The 18,777-nt window shown below is 41.7% G+C and overlaps 1 protein-coding gene across 6 annotated transcripts in view; it reads left to right on the forward strand.

Moving 5' to 3' along the window:
* Positions 1-18,777, forward strand: part of MAST4 (microtubule associated serine/threonine kinase family member 4) — a 641,164-nt gene that overhangs the window by 569,854 nt on the left and 52,533 nt on the right. For all 6 annotated transcript variants that reach the window (XM_088443937.1, XM_088443932.1, XM_088443933.1 and 3 more), the window contains 4 exons: positions 4,546-4,613; positions 6,198-6,283; positions 14,167-14,375; positions 18,605-18,743. In XM_088443937.1, coding sequence (XP_088300063.1) covers positions 4,546-4,613; positions 6,198-6,283; positions 14,167-14,375; positions 18,605-18,743 — 502 coding nt within the window. The remainder of the gene's footprint in view (positions 1-4,545; positions 4,614-6,197; positions 6,284-14,166; positions 14,376-18,604; positions 18,744-18,777) is intronic.

Here is an 18,777-nt window from a genome sequence, read left to right on the forward strand (position 1 = left end):
TGCGGTAAAGACCACCGCTTCATCTGTTATCTGCCAAATTGTTACCTCTTTAACGTTTGCAAACAGACAAGTTGAAGGGTGCCCACGCTGGTAGCACAGGTTTCTGAACCCAGCGGCAGCTGCCTTCATGATGACCAAATATTCATAGAGTAGTCACGCATGAATTACTGACTGATAATGGCACATGAATAGACTGAGCTCTGAAAGCTGGACCACAACAGATTCATCACTTGCTAGATATCGGTGCAGTGCTCAACTGTTCCCTGGGGGAAGATTTTTTTTTTTCCCCTGTGGTGTTTAAATTGCCGTCTTTACCTTCCATTTTGTTCTGAGACGCCAGTCTCCAGAAATGGATTAAATCGATGACATAAAATAGGCAGATGTTTAATGGCATTTAGATGAGTTTTAAAAATCTCTTCAGGCATTTCAAAATGGTTCCTGGGATTCTTGCTTTAAGTGCTGACGCTGGGATTCGTTCCATTAATACCCACTGTTTGCAGACAGTATGCCTTTCCAAGATAACTGCTACTGGGCAATGTTCCCTTTGAAACGGAACGGAGCTTTTTGACTTGTTCACCGTGACATTTGCTACTTTTCGGCAGAAATTTGAATAATATTTTAAGATATTTACAGCTGATATAAGAAGCAATAAATGGAGTTTATGATCCAGGAATTCTTAGAATGCAGTGATCAGGATGCTCGTCTTGGATATCTTTTTAAAAAAAGAATTAAGACGTTGTTACATGAATACCAATGTTTCATTGTTCATTTTTTGCACTTTTATTCCTTATAGTTGAAGTAATAATATTGATCATTATTACGTTATTACGCTTATTTTATTACGCTTATTTATATAGCTTGTTGCTAGATCTTGGTGCAAATTGTAGTCTCTGGTATAATGCACAGTAGCATTCCCTACACGGTGAGGCGAGGGTTGTAAGCATTGCCAAAATTAGGTATGAGGCACACATGGGGGAGTAATATCTGCAACATGATTTTGTTTTAAGGTAATGTTGCTTTGTGCATTCTAGAACAGTAGGTGCTCACACCATGCTGTAAAGATAAATGGGTTTAACTTAAAGTTCTATTGACAATGAGGCAAATGGTGTGCAGTTTGTATGTTCTCACAATGTGTGGGTGTTCTCCAGGTGCTCCAATTGTCACCCATAGTCCAAAAGCCTACAGATAGGTTAACTGTGTGCTGACTAAAATGGACATTACTTGTGTGGGCTCATGTGTTACAAATGTAGACTGATGTTAAATATTCTCTGTGTAGTATGGTGAGCTATGTACATAATGGGAAACATCATGGTGTTTGTTGCAGAATAAAACATGGCACACCCCCTTATGTGACAAGCATACTTACCTACAGATGTGTCCACATACTGTACATCTATCCTGAAATTGCACCAAATAGCCACCTGTAGCTCATCATGGACTTTGTGACTTAGCCACACCAAAACACTAATCCTAAATGCCTGGTACACTATCAGCAAACTAAGATGCAGATTTGCGTTAAAAGTAGCACAGTGGGGGAAAAAGTAGCAAAATTGAGGAAAAACTACACAATCTAGGGTAAAAATGCAGGTCTGATAGGAGTGACCCGCACCATGCAATGTTATGCTTAATCTGCGACTTTATATCAATTCCTTCTTTGCTCCAAAGAAAACGTAATCTTAAGTACCTAATACACTATGGCCTGTATTCAGTTAGTTTCGCACCCGCAATACTTTTCCACCTGCCGCAGTTTTCGCTTACATCTCGTGTTTTGGTCGCGGAAACTTATGGTGCGCGCTCCTGCTATTCGCCGTATTCAATTCCAAAGGATACAAGCACCGCATCCCGGCGAAACTCAAACAGGTGAAAAGTGCTGTCAAAAATGGGGAAATCAATCTGACCCCCCCAAAAGATGCAGTAACATTGGGGATCAATATAGATGTTCCCGGATAGCCCTACTGAAGCTATTTGGGGTACTTAAGTGCTGTCAATTGCTTCTAATTAGCGTCTTTGCACAAGTGGAGAAGAATAGCATTAAGCAGGGTGTTTTTTTATGGAAATAAGTAGCCCTGTCAAATTTGGGGTACTTGAAAATGGGTGCACGCATGGTTTAAAGTGATATTTTAAAAACCATAAAAAAGGCACCGTCACCAAGCACCTGCAATCCAAAAAACACCTCCTGAATACTTGCATGCCTCCCAAAAGTCTATTTCGCTAATTTAAAAGTTTGTACCCTCACTTTACACTTTCGCCCCCATTTACAAAGTCTTTTTTTTGGGTGCTCCTTACTTTTTTTTTTTTTTTTTTACATGTTATACATTGGGGGGCTGTCCCAAGTGTGCAGAGTGGTTTCCCGACTTTTGCACCCCAAAACCACAATTCTGTACTTTTTTCCTCCTGCTATTCATAGGCGAATCTTTTCTGCCTATTACTTGCATTGGTTTTCCGCGTACGCGAAAAATATTTGGAACTGAATACGGAGATAAGTTTACACCAGGCGAAATTGTCATCCGTGATACTTTTTCGCGGATTCCGATTTTTCGCGGCTAATTGAATACGGGCCTAAATGTGAACTAAGATGCAAAATTGAGCAAAAAGTACAAATATGGGAATCGCACCAGGCATCTTACACCATGGGGTTAATTTACTGAAGTTAGAGTTTTTAAAAGTGGAGATGTTGCCCATAGTGACCAATGAGTGTCTAGCTATTATTTCAAAGAAGGTGCTAGTTAAATGTTAAGTAGAATCAAATTGGTTGCTATGTGCAACATCGCCACTTCTAAAAACTCTCACTTTAATAAATATACCCCCATGTGTCACCAAAAGGATAGGTGTATGACGTCACATCTGTACTCCCCTATTGCTGTCTGCTTCCTGTGTTAAGTGGGCGGTACAGGCGGCTTGAGGTACACTTGCGCACCTGCGCACACTTTTTCCACCTAGCTGCTACTAGCCCAAATGTCGGCAAGCATAGTGGTGTGGCCACTTTCCCCTACAGCAGAACTCTGTGAAAGTCCCTATAGGGATAATAGTGTCAGTGTTGGGTATTAGCATAGCTGTAAGAGGATACTTTTTTCTAAGCAAGTATACATTTTATTACTGCCCCTCCAGATGAGCGCAATCTACTATTGTGAACCTCAGACAAAAAAAAGGTTGTACACCCCTGGCCTAAAGTGTAGACTTTGTACATACCTAGCAGATATATCTGCAAATGATGGTCGTTCATATACACTGAATGACCATCATCTCCCAGGCAGCCGCAGGTCCTGGTGGCCGGGGGGGTTGGCCAGGTCGGGGGTGGGTCCGCCCTCCTCCCCGCGGCTGGTGCTGCTGCATGTTTACGGGCGGTATGTCTATCGACACATTTGCCGATGGGACAGATAAGTCTGCAGATATATCTGTCCATCGGCTGTGCACCACAGCCGACGCGATATGTCTGTGAACGACGTCGTTTACAGAAATATCGCTGGTACTCACTGGCTGACGGGCACCAGATATATTGCCCGATCAATTGATCGGCCAATATATCTGTCAGTGTCTACCCGGCTTAAGTTACTTCATGGAAATATTAAATAATACATGTGGGATAAGAAAATCTAAAAGCAGAATACAGATTTAAGCAGTAGGGATCCTGGAGTCATAGGTTACTGTCAGGTTATATGAAGCAAGCAGTGCGGTTAATCGGTGGGGAAAAGCAATAGAAGACCTCACCTCAAGCACTGCGTGTACATCTGAAGGCCCTGCTTCCAAAATGTTATAGATAAAATAGAATAATTCTGAAAGTGGCTACTAAAATGGTCCATGGATTGCAGTATTTATTTATACACTTTGAAATGGGAAGGAGGAAGGCTAAAAGGTATATAAGGGAGATATATAATATAAGGGAGACTTATTAATTTACAGAAAGGATGATAGACTGTGTAATAATCTCCCAGCAGTTGTAATTCTCCCCGATATGCTGCCATTATAGCCGGAAATGCACAATACCGCTTATGGCAACCCATTTGCTTCCATTTTCCTGTGCACCTCTATCTGGTACGAAGAAAAATGAGAGAAGATGCGTACCCGCTGATGCCAACACAACTGGTCCGGAGCACATCATGGGGATTTGAATTGCCCCCATGTAAAACATAACCCAACTGAAAAAAAAAAAAATGAAACCCCCTCTGTTCCCCCCAAAAAAACAAAATGGCAGACTGAATGGTCCTGTGATTCCTGACTTTTCTTTTCTCCTCTATGTTTGTATATGTATGTTACATCTTTATTCATCCGTTTGTAAACCGCGCAATCCTTGAGTTGCACCACTGGCTTCACCATTCATTATTCAGGATACATGTGGGTCCATTTTATCATGGAGCAGACATTCTGACCTATTTCTTAGTACAATCAATTTACAAAAGTGATTAATTGTAACTTTCCTTTTTATTATTGATTTGCATATTCAGGGATGACATCATTAAATGTTATTAATTAGCATGATTATGTTTTTATCAGGATATGAGTAACCTTCTGTTTTGGGGCTCTTTCTCCCCTCTTTGCTTGTTGCAGAAATGGCTTTGCTGGCTAACTATGACAGTGGCACTGCGGAGACGCCAGAGACCGATGAGTCTGTCAGTGTAAGTCTCATACAGTGCATTGTACTTAAACTGAATAAGGAATTTAAATATTGTCTTATAGATAAGTCTTTTGGTGCATGTTATGATGCACAAATCATACCCTTTACTGCGTAGTGGTTTAATGCATCGCTATCTCTTTTGAGACCAAAGGTATTGACTTAATTTCATTACAATGTTTTGTCTGAAATTGTTTTTTTCAGGGCATACATTTATATGGCTTTTTTTCCAGTAACATATTTAAATATATATCATTTTGCTTTGCTAGCAAATTTGCAACAATCCTGGAAAAAATATATATAATTTTTTACTTATTGTTGTAACTTGGAGCTGTATATAAACAAAATGTGAAAACCGATATGTGTTCCAAGTATAGGAACACAAATATGTGCATCCACGTTGTGATAAATGAGCAACAAGGGTATGTTTTGTATTTACTTCTGGACACCTGTCAGTCATTAGAGCACTGTTTGTATTTGTAAATGATCATAAATGAATTAGTAAATACAGTTGCAATTACCATTAGATCCATTTCATTAGCATCTAATAGTAATGCATAGCTGATTTGGCCACGCTCAGATGAGGAACCTCTGAATTGTTGGAACCTAGGTTTATCTCCCTTATTTCCACTAAAATCTTCCGTTCAATAATGGGTGGAATTATTCTTAAAATACACACTTTCCAAAGCTGCTTACTGATTGGTTGTCATATTATACATGCAAATATGATACAGCAATTGTAATACATAAAGGGACTGATTCTGAGTCGGACCAATTCGCAGGTGCTTTTCCGTCTGGCCGCGGATGGCTGCTTACTGCATTATGCTAATACGAGAGTCTGGCTATGCTTTCTTAAAAATTGGTGCAATTGCATGTGGAATGCTATCCCATCCACTGTTGTCACGTCCACCACTGTAGCCGTCGTCATTGGTATTGGACTTACACATGCCCCATGCTGGGTCCTGCTCCGTCCGCACACTGCGATGACCACTGAAGGCGCCCGACACTCCTGGTGAGACGGATCAGTTCTGTGCGGTCCCAACCCAGTTACCTCCCAGAAACAATCATTTCACTGAGAATGTGGTCTGCCGACAGATCGTCCAATGCATACAGACTAGCGGACTCCGTCCGTTTGCTTAAGTCTGATTTGACTCATCTGCAGTTGCTGATTTTGTACTGAGGCACATGTTCAGCAAACTGAAATCCGTGAAAACCGTCTGCACGTTGACTTGTGTACAACTCAGAATCAGCCCCAATGTACGCGGGACAATTTAATTAGCAGCTTGATCAGGATGTTCCATTTTGTGACTGCACAATAGAAGATTTTTTCTTCGCATCCCACAGTGGTAAGCAAGAAAACCTGCAATGTTGAGTCCACCGTAATGGACACATATGTGCGTAGCCAGACATCATTGGTTTGTTGGCGGCACATCACCCCTAAGTGAATCAGCTCCAATATGTCCACCTGTGTGAATTTACAACAGATTAATTAAAATCTAAACCATAGACCCAGTAGGTACCAATACCCTGGAAATACAATGATAATAAAGTACTCCTGTGCTTTAATGTAATTTCTTGTTCTTTTAAGAGCTCAACCAGATCTCTGAAAATGAGAAGAAAGCCGTGTGAGATCGACTTTGAAACAATTAAACTGATCAGCAATGGAGCTTATGGGTGAGTTTTGTGTTTGCATGGGATAAGCATATGCTTCTTTCTAAAGCCATGCAATATATTTTTGATTAAATGTCCACCAATTTTGATCACTTCATTAGTGATTGTTTTCTGCTCTGTAACTTGTTTACTTTATATCTTTTTAAAAAAAAATTTAATTCTAGAGATTCCACAATGACTACATAGTAGAGACGGCTTCTGCAGACTGACAACCAAATGTAAAATGAATCTAGATTTGCTAGTGGTGTGCGTACAGATCAATGTTCAATAATTATATTTATTTGTAGGAAATAGTCAGTTATTAATGGTTTCAGGAGACACCTTTCAAATGTTTCAGCTTTGTATTCAGCAGGCCACATAGTGTGTTTCCTCAGTATTCTGATGAGTGGAATGTAGTTAATAAACCGGCGGACTACATGTCGCCGGTTTATATCCCGACAACTAAAGCCCAACGGGGGACTTAAAGTAGGCGCTGAAATACGACTCCTATCTTAATCCCGACGGCGGAAGACAGAAGGACGCCGGTCCGATCAAGATAAGTTCGGGCATCTTAGCATTTAGCTGCTGGTGGGATAGGTGTGGGGGGGGGTTAGGTTTATGGACTCCCTGGAGGGTACTTTGTGTTAGGCACCCCCCAGGGAGGGTTCGGTTTAGGCTAGGGGAGGGGGGTTAGGGTTAGGCGCCACTGGGGGGGAGGTTAAGGTTTGGCACATCCCCAGGAGGGTTAGGTTTAGGGTACGGTAAGGGAGGGTTAGGGTTAGGCACTCCCGGGGGGACTTAGGGTCAGGCACCAGCCTGGGAGTCTTAGGGTTAGGCACCACTAAAGGAGGGTTAGGGGGGGAGAGGGAAGGGTTAGGTTACTTACCAGCCCTAGTCGGGATCTTGTCCTGTTGGGCTTCTGTAGCCGGGATTTGAGCCGCCGGTATTTCATGCACATTCCCTGATGAATGCAACCTGACAAATCACTATGAGCTAATGACATCACTGTAGAACAGTGGTTCTCAAACTCAGTCCTCAGGACCCCACACAGCACCCGGGTACCGGACTTGAGGGGGTGCCGGAGAGAGGCTGCTCTTGTGGGTTTGGAGCCGCATTCCGGCCTTGAGAGGCACAGAGACACCATCAGTCTAATGTGGTGCCGGTCGCAAGCCAATCAGTGCTCGCGGACCGGCAGCCAATCAGGAGATGCCACAGGTGACAAAAATCCTAGTTTCAGCCCTGCACAGTACACATTTTTCACAGGTGGAGTTTGAGAACTTGTGCTGTAGAACAAGGAATAGGGTGAATAGATTGCTTACCTATAAAGCATGTAGATGATGGGTCCATGCTAAGTTATTTTATTTTAAATGATTAAAAAATTCAAAAGCAAACACATTGGGCTTCATTTATTACAGTACTTCTTGCCGGAGGCCTATTTTGTTTGGTATCTCAGTGATATTGTTGAATATGCCACTGGCATTTACCCCATCTGGCCAGGTCACTAGGCATCAGGGTTCTTCACTGCGCTGCTAGCAGCCTATCATTGCGCATACGTCTGGACATGCGCAAAGTGCTTATTCCCTCCCAGTGTCTAACGATAACCCTCCCCCCTAGTCCCTACCCCTAACTCTCCCCCTAGTGCCTAACCCTAACCTTCCCCTTAACCCCGCTACTTACCTTCGGGATGCCGGTGGTCGGGATTCTGGAGCTGGGATTCTGACAGGTGTCTGGGTTCCAGCACCAGTATTCTAAGCACCGGCATCCCATGTGACGGGATATTGACCCCATCCCTTTCCACATACCCCCATTAAAATAGTCAGACCTCTCTATAATCGTACCCCCCTCCCCATTCCCTCCTCACTGGGTAGGGCCACCAAGGTATTAGTCGGGCCCTAGTACTGGAGATAGGGGGAGCCTGGTTATTGGAGAGGTCGTGGTTACACCCCATCCTGGCATAAGTTCCTTTGGTGCATGCCGCCATGATGCACATAGAGGAGCATGGGTACACCTCCCCTGCACTACCAGGCAGGTAGGCAGGTCCTGGACCAGGTACTTTGTGCCACCCTTTCACTGGATCCTTATTACAGTACATATTTACTCATCTGACATGTACCCTCCAGGAGGGGGCGCTCAGGTGCATCAATGCAGCTTCGTCCCTCGCTGTATAGTACAACAAATTGTGGTGTAGATTTTTTGACGGCATGTGCTGCATTCACCTTCCAGGCAGTAGTGGGTGGGCGCCTCTACTTATAATGAGTAGTTGTCTGGAATTCTGTAATTATACCTTTCTGATTAGTTACAATGTTGGGAAGGTTCTTTATGTAACCAGCAAGGCTAGAAAATATCATAAGTAACATCTATTATACCCTTGAGGTGATTTACAAGTAATTTGCTATATAACTTTAATCTATTCCAGTTGAGACAGTTCAGACAATGAAATCTCTGGTTGTTATGGGTAACTGTTGCTGTAAAAGACATTGGTAACCAGTAAAACTCCTCGTACTGTACTAAGCCCATTTTGTACACTTTAAAGGGAGTCTAGATCATACAAGTAAAACAGTATTAATCTATTTTCCTTTAAAGCAGATTCAGTGTTGTGATTGTGCCTGCCAGGGATGTGATATTAAAGCAAAACACTGGTACAAATCTAGAAGCTATGTAACATTCTTATCAAAGGTCATCATTGATCTTGAAACCAAACACCCTAGAACAGTCCGTCCAGCTTCAAAATGCACAAAAGCCAGTAAAACACACACTGTGCCTTTCATTGTCCTGCTCAGATGCCTGTAAATAAAGCATTGTGTCACTGATTATTCTGTGCAATGGAAAGACAGCTTTAAAGATAGAGCAACATTAATGGAAAAAAAACAAACACTCCCATCCAAACTTCCATTGCTCACAATTAAAAAATGCAGACAGTGCTGCCAGTGTAATTTAGTTAGAAGTCACAAGTGGAACAGATCCTGTGGGACCAGAGAGTGTGAGGCGTCTGCGTGCAGTATTTCTGCTCATTGCTTAGTAAGTTCGGAGTCTGAAATAGAATTGATTTTTGATTTGCATATACAAATTGCACGCTTAATGGTTGCTGCTCTCTAGCTGAAAGGAATACGGTAGTCATGATAAGAAATGCACATTTTCCCCCGAATTAATTTAATTGTTTATTAAATACTAAATTGTTGCTATTTAATAATAATTTAAAAAAAAAGCGTATCGAACCCTAAAGAAACTTTTCTTATTCCCCAGTAAACTAGGAGGGGGTGGGTTGAACATACATAGTTATGTACAGTAGTTTGTAAAGCAAAGCAATGGTACAGGTACAAATTCAACCTTTCATGACTTAGTCTACTATCTGCCCTAGGTGAGATTTGGGAACATTGTGATCTTGGTCAACTTAACTTGGTCCTTTGGCCATGACAGAAGCATCATGGAAGGGACAGTGGCCTAGGGGCCCGAATATCACTTGAAAGTGATGAGATGTGTTAATCATTGCTTCACGAAGAACTGTGTACCATGTTCCTTTGCCGCATTATTGTTCCTTTGCCCCAGCCTTCTGACCCAGAAAGATCCCAGCCAGAGATCAGGACTATATATAGATGATTATTTATTATGTGCATGTTTATTTTAACTTTTTTTGTTTTGTTTCATGGGTTTGATGAATGCATTTGACTATTTTTACTGGAGGAGTTGTAGCCCTCAGGCTCTTAGATCACTGTCTCTCTTTGGGTGAAAACGTTTGCTGATCTTAAGGAAAAGGAGATCCGTCTACACAACTGATCGCTTTAGCCCAGTCTGAATATTTTCCATTTATAACTAGGCTTGTAAATGGGATTTGTTCTGTCCTGCTCTATTAACAATAATTTCGTCACTTGATACACTAACTGGTTGTCCACAATTCAGTACTGTAAACAAGGGAACACGCTGGAGCTAAGAAAATTATATTTACCATGTCTAAAAGCAGAAAGTTGGTAAATTGTGTCACTAGCGGGTATTGGTCTGGGAGGGAATTGGTATGCTATTGCTTCACTGTAGAGACTGGAACTAGAAACTATTCACAATTTCAAACGCATTTCACACACAAGGGCATCATGTACTGAATTTAGCCACTGAGGAACCACTGTTATTCGGAGGAATAAAAATGTGTATGGGGGATGTGACCGTACTACTAAAATGTGTTTCTGTTATCTGGTTCTGTTCTCTAGTGAAGGACAAGCATTCCAGTTCTCTCCCAAACTGCCCATACCACAAGTGACACAATTTACCAGGCAGCCTTTCTGTCTATATTGTAAGGTATTCTATTTGTCTTTTAGCAGAAAAATTGTCCATTTATATATAACTCCCCTTAGTCTTCGTCCTTCAAATAAGTCTCTACTCATATACTTATTTTTTTACTTATACCTAGTCATTCTCTTACTAGTGCAACTATCAACTATGAGTTTTGTGGAACAGTCTACATGCTTTAGCCAAATCAAAATATATCACTTCTAGATGGTGCTGCTTATTATTATGAATATAGATGGTGGTTATTATTAGTATAGATGGTGGTTATTATTATTAGTATAGATGGTGGTTATTATTAGTATGAGTATAGATTGTGGTTATTATTATTAGTATAGATGGTGGTTATTATTAGTATAGATGGTGGCTATTATTAGTATGAATATAGATTGTGGTTATTATTATTAGTATAGATGGTGGTTATTATTAGTATAGATGGTGCTTATTATTAGTATAGATGGTGGTTATTATTGGTATAGATGGTGGTTATTATTATTAGTATAGATGGTGCTTATTATTATTATTAGTATGAGTATAGATTGTGGTTATTATTATTAGTATAGATGGTGGTTATTATTAGTATAGATGGTGGCTATTATTAGTATGAATATAGATTGTGGTTATTATTATTAGTATAGATGGTGGTTATTATTAGTATAGATGGTGGCTATTATTAGTATAGATGGTGCTTATTATTATTATTAGTATAGATGGTGGTTATTTTAAATGTTCGTTCCTTACAGTCACCATTAAATAATTGGTTTGTCTGAATCAAGAGTGTAGCTATCTTTGCCTTATAAAATGACCTGAACTGTTGAAAAAATAAATCCATTCATAGACTGGATTAATTGTGAATTTGAACCATGTCTGCTCAAGATCAGACTCTTATACAATTCAATCATAGCTTGTAAAGAACTATAGGGGGTGATTCAGTACTCAATGGAATGGCAAAGCATATGATGTATGTATGACACCACATTTGCATTTGCGATCCCAGCACTGCGACCGAGGTCGCAGGAAGCGATAACCATCGGTGGACGGCGCCGGGCCTCAGCTTACTAGACTAGGAAACTGCGCCCCTGCCTTGTCACTCCCAGAAAACTGGGCTGACACCCCCCTTCCGGGAACACTGGCCGTCCCCGCACCGCCCCTTAGTTGCCTCTGTCTGTCAATCAGGCTGAGGCATAGAAGGGGCTACGTGTGATCATCCAGGACCCGTTCTGCACTTTGGCAGAACGAGTCCTGCGCACGCGCAGAATCCTGTCAATCTATAAACTTGCATGCAATGCTGATTTAGGACCTATGTTCTTTTTTTACTCTTCAATTTTTTTAACAGATTATTCAAGGTGCAGATGTGTCCTCGTACATCTAGGTTCAATACGTCATGTGGCGCAAGATGCCTGGCGCCATTGAACAAGTCCTGTAGCACCGGGCATCTGTTTTTGCCCGAAAATGCATCTAACGCACCAGGAGTCTGCTCTAATTAATTTCTATACAAAACACAATGGAAAAAAGCTGCTGCATTGTAGCCCTTACGTATACAGATTCAGACTCTACGCATAAAGATATACAAGTGTCACATATCAAAATAATCAGCATAGCGCATTGCAAATAAGATGCATTTTCGGGTGGAAAGGACGGCAGTGCTTGCACAGTCGCACAGGACCTGGTGCACCAAGAGGGGCTGTTTGGAGTGACTGCAGTATGCTGGCGCTAAACCAATAAATCCTTTTGTACTGAGTGTGAACAGTGTAGGCAACGTTGACACTGATGTGAAGGCTTGTCAGTAAGCGTGTGTGTTTTGGTGCGTTTAGTTTCTTTGTTATATTACTATTTGCATTAAAGACCACTTAGTAGACTTTAAAGCCCACGTTGAACACCAGATTTTAATGCTTTTGTGTACAAGGCAATCTATTTCTGTAGTGTTATTTTCGGCAGCCACGTTCTCACCTTTACTTTTTCATGATTAATTATTTCCTTGGGTTTGGAAAGCAGCAGCTGTTCCCTGGGCCCCACTGGATTTTGCCCGTGAAAGCAGGGAAAGGGGAATATTTTGCTGGCTTTCTCTACATGTGTAGTAGGCTTAATAATTTCATATTATTTATGAAGCAATGCAATATTTTATTTGGGTAATCGGGGGAATGCGTTAACTACACAGTTCGCGGCTTACCACTTGTGTACTCAACTACAATGTGTAACACTATATTTGTTCCTGATCACTCAGAACTTTTCTATTGTTCTTAGCTTAGTCCTTGGTTTATCCAAAAACCTGAATTATGTCTAAAAATAAGTGTTGTGAATAGTCTCTCCCATAATTCGGGCTACTAGAAGTGTGAGTGTCTGATGCCTGTGAGCTACTCCACACTCTCCACCCCTGGTAATCTTTGAGAATCAACGAATGTTATCAATGAAGCTAACTGGGCAGCCATTATATAACATCAACTGGTAACTGTGCTAGTGGGGCTCAGTAGCTTCCAGACATTGTGCTTGAAAGGCATTTCATCTCTAATTCTAGATGCTATTCCTAGTAAAGGGACAATTTTTGTACCAAGTTGTGTTTTTTTTTTGGTGGGGGGGGAGCACTTTCTTTTTTTTTTCGTAAGTTTTTATTTAGCTATTCTAAGATTTTATTCAAAAGTACTACAATTACCATATTTTGTAAATATTTTATTTTATGGTGTGCAGGCATCACTGTGATTTATGAAGAAACTAGCTGAAGTTCCCGGCATTGTCCGGGTTTAAATCTTCAAGCTATGTGGTGTCGTCCAAATCCATCCAATGGAAGGTCCAGAACAGGCTCCCTGGGTAAAAGGTCTGCCCGCCGCACTCTGCCGTGAGGTCCGACCGGGACCCCAACCACTCCATTAGGCATCCCAGACCAATTGCCTCCCCTCTGCAAAGTTTTCATCCAAATCCATCCAATTGAAGGCCCAGAACAAGCTTCTTCCCAGCGTCCTCAGGTCAAAGTCCTGCCCAGCATGCACCAACAGGAGGTCCGACCGGGATCTCAACCCCCTACTATGTCTTCTGGGATTCAATGTTACCACTCTGGGAACTTTTTGTCCAAATCCATCCAGTGGAAGCCCAGAACATGCTCCCAGGGTCAAAGTTCTGCCCGGACAAATAGATAGATATATATAAAATTCATTAGTATGTTTGTATGTCTAAGATGTAGCAGTCAGCCATATAGACACTCTGTAGACAGCGATAGCAGCATTGACCTCTTCAGGCTGAAGGCAGGCATTGCAGTTTTTAGAGAAATTCTTAGGTGGTTAGGTAATGTAAAGGGATCCTTATATAAGAGGAGTAGATAAATGGATGTTATACACATAAGTTTAGCAATCCTAGACTTTGATTCCATAATGATCTCTGCCTCAGTACTTAGCAAACAATATCAAATGATTTATAATTTGTGTTTTTAAGAAGCACAGAGGAAATTCTCGTCCTAGTTATATTAATTCCTGCCTTTAGGTTTAAGACAAAGGTTTTAAATTATTCAAACTCATTATTTGAGAAATACTGTAGACAAGCAGATTAATTCTGCCAACACTTGACTTTTACATTGCAGCATGTTTATAGGTCAATAAGTGTTAACTAGAATTCATTACAACCCATGGATTTTTATTCTCCAGGGCTGTTTACTTTGTCCGTCACAAAGAAACGCGCCAGAGATTTGCAATGAAGAAAATCAATAAGCAGAACCTAGTCCTCCGAAATCAGATTCAACAGGCCTTTGTGGAGAGGGACATCTTAACATTTGCAGAGAATCCATTTGTGGTCAGCATGTACTGTTCCTTTGAGACGAGACGTCACTTATGTATGGTCATGGAGTATGTGGAAGGTAAGATGCTAGTTGCCCTGTTTGTTGTTAATCCGTAAAGCTTGTTTCTTCCTGGGTGGAGCGCTAATGCAGCCAAAACAGTTTGGTGCCCTAGTTAAGATTTAAGATGGTGCCCCTTAAATGACGTGGAGGTGGGCCACTGTGAGCCCTTCTGGAGTAATGGCGCTCTAGACTTTTGCCCCCCGGGCTGGTTCTGAATGCAGTCTTGCGGAGGATGGGTACGCTATGCCGGCGTTCAGGATCCCAGAGGTCAGAACCTCGATGCCGGCATCCCGACAGGGTCAGAATACCAACACTTTGTCAGTCGGTAGGCTAATCCTCCCCCTCTCTCCTAACCCTCACCCTCCCTCCTCGGTGCCAATCCCCCCCCCACCTAGTGCCTAAACCTAACCTCCCCCTTCCCGCACCCTAAACCTAACCTCCCCCTTCCCGCACCCTAAACCTAACCTCCCCCTTCCCGCACCCTAAACTTAACCCTCACCCTTTGGTGCCAACCCTCCCCCTCTCTCCTAACCCTCCCACCTCGGTGCCAATCCCCCCCCCACCTAGTGCCTAAACCTAACCTCCCCCTTCCCGCACCCTAAACCTAACCTCCCCTTTCCCGCACCCTAAACCTAACCTCCCCCTTCCCGCACCCTAAACCTAACCTCCCCCTTCCCGCACCCTAAACTTAACCCTCACCCTTTGGTGCCAACCCTCCCCCTAGTGCCTAACCCTAGCGCTAACCCTCCACCTAACCCCGGTACTTACCTTCGAGATTCCGGCTGTCGGGATGCCGGCCCGTGATACTGACAGGCGTCGAGGTTCTGACTGCCGGAATCCCCTCCGTCAGAATTTTAACCGCATCCCTCTTGGGATAACTCCTGTAAGAACCTGCTTGTGATTCCTGTATTGTAAAGTGAGCTCACAAGAACATTCAGTGCTGCATGCTAAAATGTAATGCTTAATAACACTAAAGAAAACACTGTAGAGGTCTATTATTAAGCACTGTACAAGAACGGTTGGTACTTTCAGCTCATCCAAGGGAATTAGAATATAATGTTTGTTTGCATACTTGTAATGTAATCTAAGCCTTCTGATTGGAATTTTAATGACTTATAATTGCATTTCTACTACATTGGTGGTGCAGTTTTGTGCATGGATTATATATCAAGCCATATGAAATGGCACAGTTAAGTTGAAACTTTAAACCATTAGGTATACACACACACATATTTATAATATCTATATATATGTTGACTTTTTAATTATTCAGTTTGTGTTATTTACACATTTTGTATTTTAATATATTTTTATATTTTGTACATTAGAGCACCCTTTCTCTTCTTTCTTGGTTTCCATTTCCCTCCATATCTGTCTAACAGAGATATTAGGTGAAAGGTGCAGCCATCCACTCTATTAGATTTAAGTGTTGGTTACATATCAGTATCATCAATAGTTTTAGCGCAAATAATAGGGTATCTTTGTGTGTATATATATATATATATATATATATATATATATACACACAATGTGTATATGTATACTTGTGTATATATCTATACATACAGTATATATATTTATTTTATTTTTATTGAAAATATTCCATAAAGCAATCACCCTTTGAGTATCTGCCGCTGATAGAACACCAGACAGGTATTAGCTGGGAGACGTGCTATCCTACGCACCACGCTGTGTGCTACTTTCACTAAGAATTAAAAACGTGCATTAAGTAATAATTGTACAGTCGGTGCCCACCACGTTTTGTAGGTCTATTATTACATGACTTGTACACTGAGCTAGAGGAGTTAGGAGTCATCAAGATCAAGTGCCTGCTCATGCAGTATATTAAAATTGGGACATAAGGACATGATCAATTTCCAAATGAATTATAAGAAGCGCTGATAATGTCAACTTTATTACAGTGTTCTGAAACCAGTTATATTATAACAATATGGTTCGGGCTGGTACTTGGAAGTGTAGTTCTTAAAAGCCCAGGTAAATATACTGTGTTGTCATATGACTAGACTTTGCTGAGGCAAGCACAGAACTTTCACAGGCTTGAGATTCAGTGTTGGTGAATAGGAGGGGAGGGGGGTGTACTGCTGCTGTGATCCCCCTGCTGTGGTCCCCCACAACGCTTGTCTAGATTTGTAACACCACAGGACTGTTGCACGTTTAAGTACTTTACCGAAATGTTTTTTTCAGAAGTTTTCTCATTTCTTATACCTTGGCAGAGTGAAAACAAAAAGTGAAATATTAAATTAAGGATTTTAATGGATATTAAATTATACTTCTTCAGCCACAAATATATTTGGTTAGATTCTTGTCCTAAATCTGCATAGAATTGTGCCACAATGTGACCATTGTTCTGTTACTGATAAGCCTTAAAGAAAAATTGCTGCTGTCTACTAAGCTCACTGTAACCTTTTGTAACCATAGTAACTACCAGCATCGTACACCGTTTACACACCAACCACTGAAAACAAAAACTATTGAGAAATACTGTAGCAGCATTGTGTTCAGGCTACACTGCACAATGTACAAAGCAACTGTTATACTGTATGATGGCACGATATGCACGATGTGGCCGAAATAGCAAGGAAATAATTGTAGATCTTGATTTATAGAGCATAAAATTTATCTTTTTTAACATTTTTCAGCATTATTAGGGGGGTCAGCAGGGCTGCACTACCCAGCACCTGTTTATAAAAATGCTTGAAAAGGCCATTGAAGGTTAGTTTTATATGGCAGCCAGCATACGATGTTAATCACCCTTGCACTTGAGTCTCTCTCGAAGTGATCTTTCTTTCTGGGTCCTGCAGCCACTATCAGCCTGCTGCTGGCTCATTGCAATGTCACTTGCCCTGCACTGATCTCTTGTCAGCCAGTAAGTCTTGATTTTTACAGTTACTGAGTGACACAACTATAATCAGGTCAGAGAGACTGCAATCATACAGTAGTTACTATGTTATATCAGAATTCTGGAATTTCTTACAATAGTTTTGTTGCACACACAGTGGCTGATGCAGCAGTGGTTACAAGATGGGCATAATTTATGTGCACACAAATAGCATATTTTTGCCCATAGACTGAGCAAGATATGTGCGACTCCGCATACACGGCCGATGAGCGTGGTTTATACATACTGGTTGAGACGATCCGTGATGAGTGTTGTACCTTATTTTACTTTCCAATTTGCCTCTTAGTTACATCGCAGATGCAGCGAAAAAGCCGCTCACAGTGACGCTGGGCTGTGACTTTAATGGCAATGGAATCGGTTTTACAAGCGTACAAAGTCACAGATAAAGCACAACGGAACTTGGCAGTGCAGTCACTAGGGGTGTGCGAGCGGTGTCACCACACAGAGCGCAGTGCCCTGTTGGCGACACTCACCCATGGCCCCTGCTGCTTCAGTGCTGCTGGAGCTTCTTTTGGATGCTCCAGGTGGGCACCCTACAGCTCTAACAACTGTCCCTGACCACCAGCCAATCATTTAGCTTTCTCAGGTGCCTGGTTGCTATTCTGCAACTACGAAACACACTCTTATGGTACCCGGCCTATTAATATTATTAGCATTTATTTGTAAGTCGCATCACATTTTTCCGCAGTGCTGTACTGTACCTAGCAAAACAAATACAAAACAAGGTTAAACAAAGTAACTAAGTTATATAATTATGAGTATAGTCCTAGTTACCGTTTATATCTGTTGGCTGAATTAGTGAGCCTAGAGGGAAGTATGAAACAAGAGATGGGAGGGCCCTGCTTGCAACTGCTTACATTCTGTTAGGAAAGGTGGAGTCATGGTGGTATGGAGGAGATAGAGAGGATAAGGGATTGAGTAGGGAGTACCGGATCAGGCCGAGACCTGGAAGCCTAGGATGAAGAAGTTGGTTTTGAGGTAGTGTCCCTCTCCGAACGAGGGAGCGCATTCCCCAAGGTAGGGGCCAGTGGGGGAGGAGTCTAGGAGGCAGGAGTGGGAGGTGTTAATCACCCTTTGTTTAACTTCTCTCCCTCCTTTTCCCCACTCATTCCTCATCTACTTGCACATACAGTCGTAAGTGCCAGAATCAAACAAGTCTACATACAGTAGGCCAATATGAGTATGTCTGTTTCCTGGGCACACACAGAGGGATTTAACAATATATACTGTATGCTACGTTGGCACAAAACTCACTCTGCATCATTAAACTTGCAAATCATTATACAGTATTGCCATCTTACAAACCTGGGTTGCTTTTCTGCTTCAGGAGGAGACTGTGCGACTTTACTAAAGAACATGGGTCCTTTGCCTGTGGACATGGCAAGGATGTATTTTGCAGAGACTGTTCTTGCTCTGGAATACCTCCATAACTATGGGATAGTGCACCGAGATTTGAAACCTGACAAGTACGTATGCAGCACGCTCATTATTTTTTCACAT

This window comes from Taudactylus pleione, unplaced genomic scaffold, assembly GCF_031769625.1.
Source record: "Taudactylus pleione unplaced genomic scaffold, aTauple2 ptg000336l, whole genome shotgun sequence".
In the NCBI taxonomy this organism is placed as follows: Eukaryota; Metazoa; Chordata; class Amphibia; order Anura; family Myobatrachidae; genus Taudactylus; species Taudactylus pleione.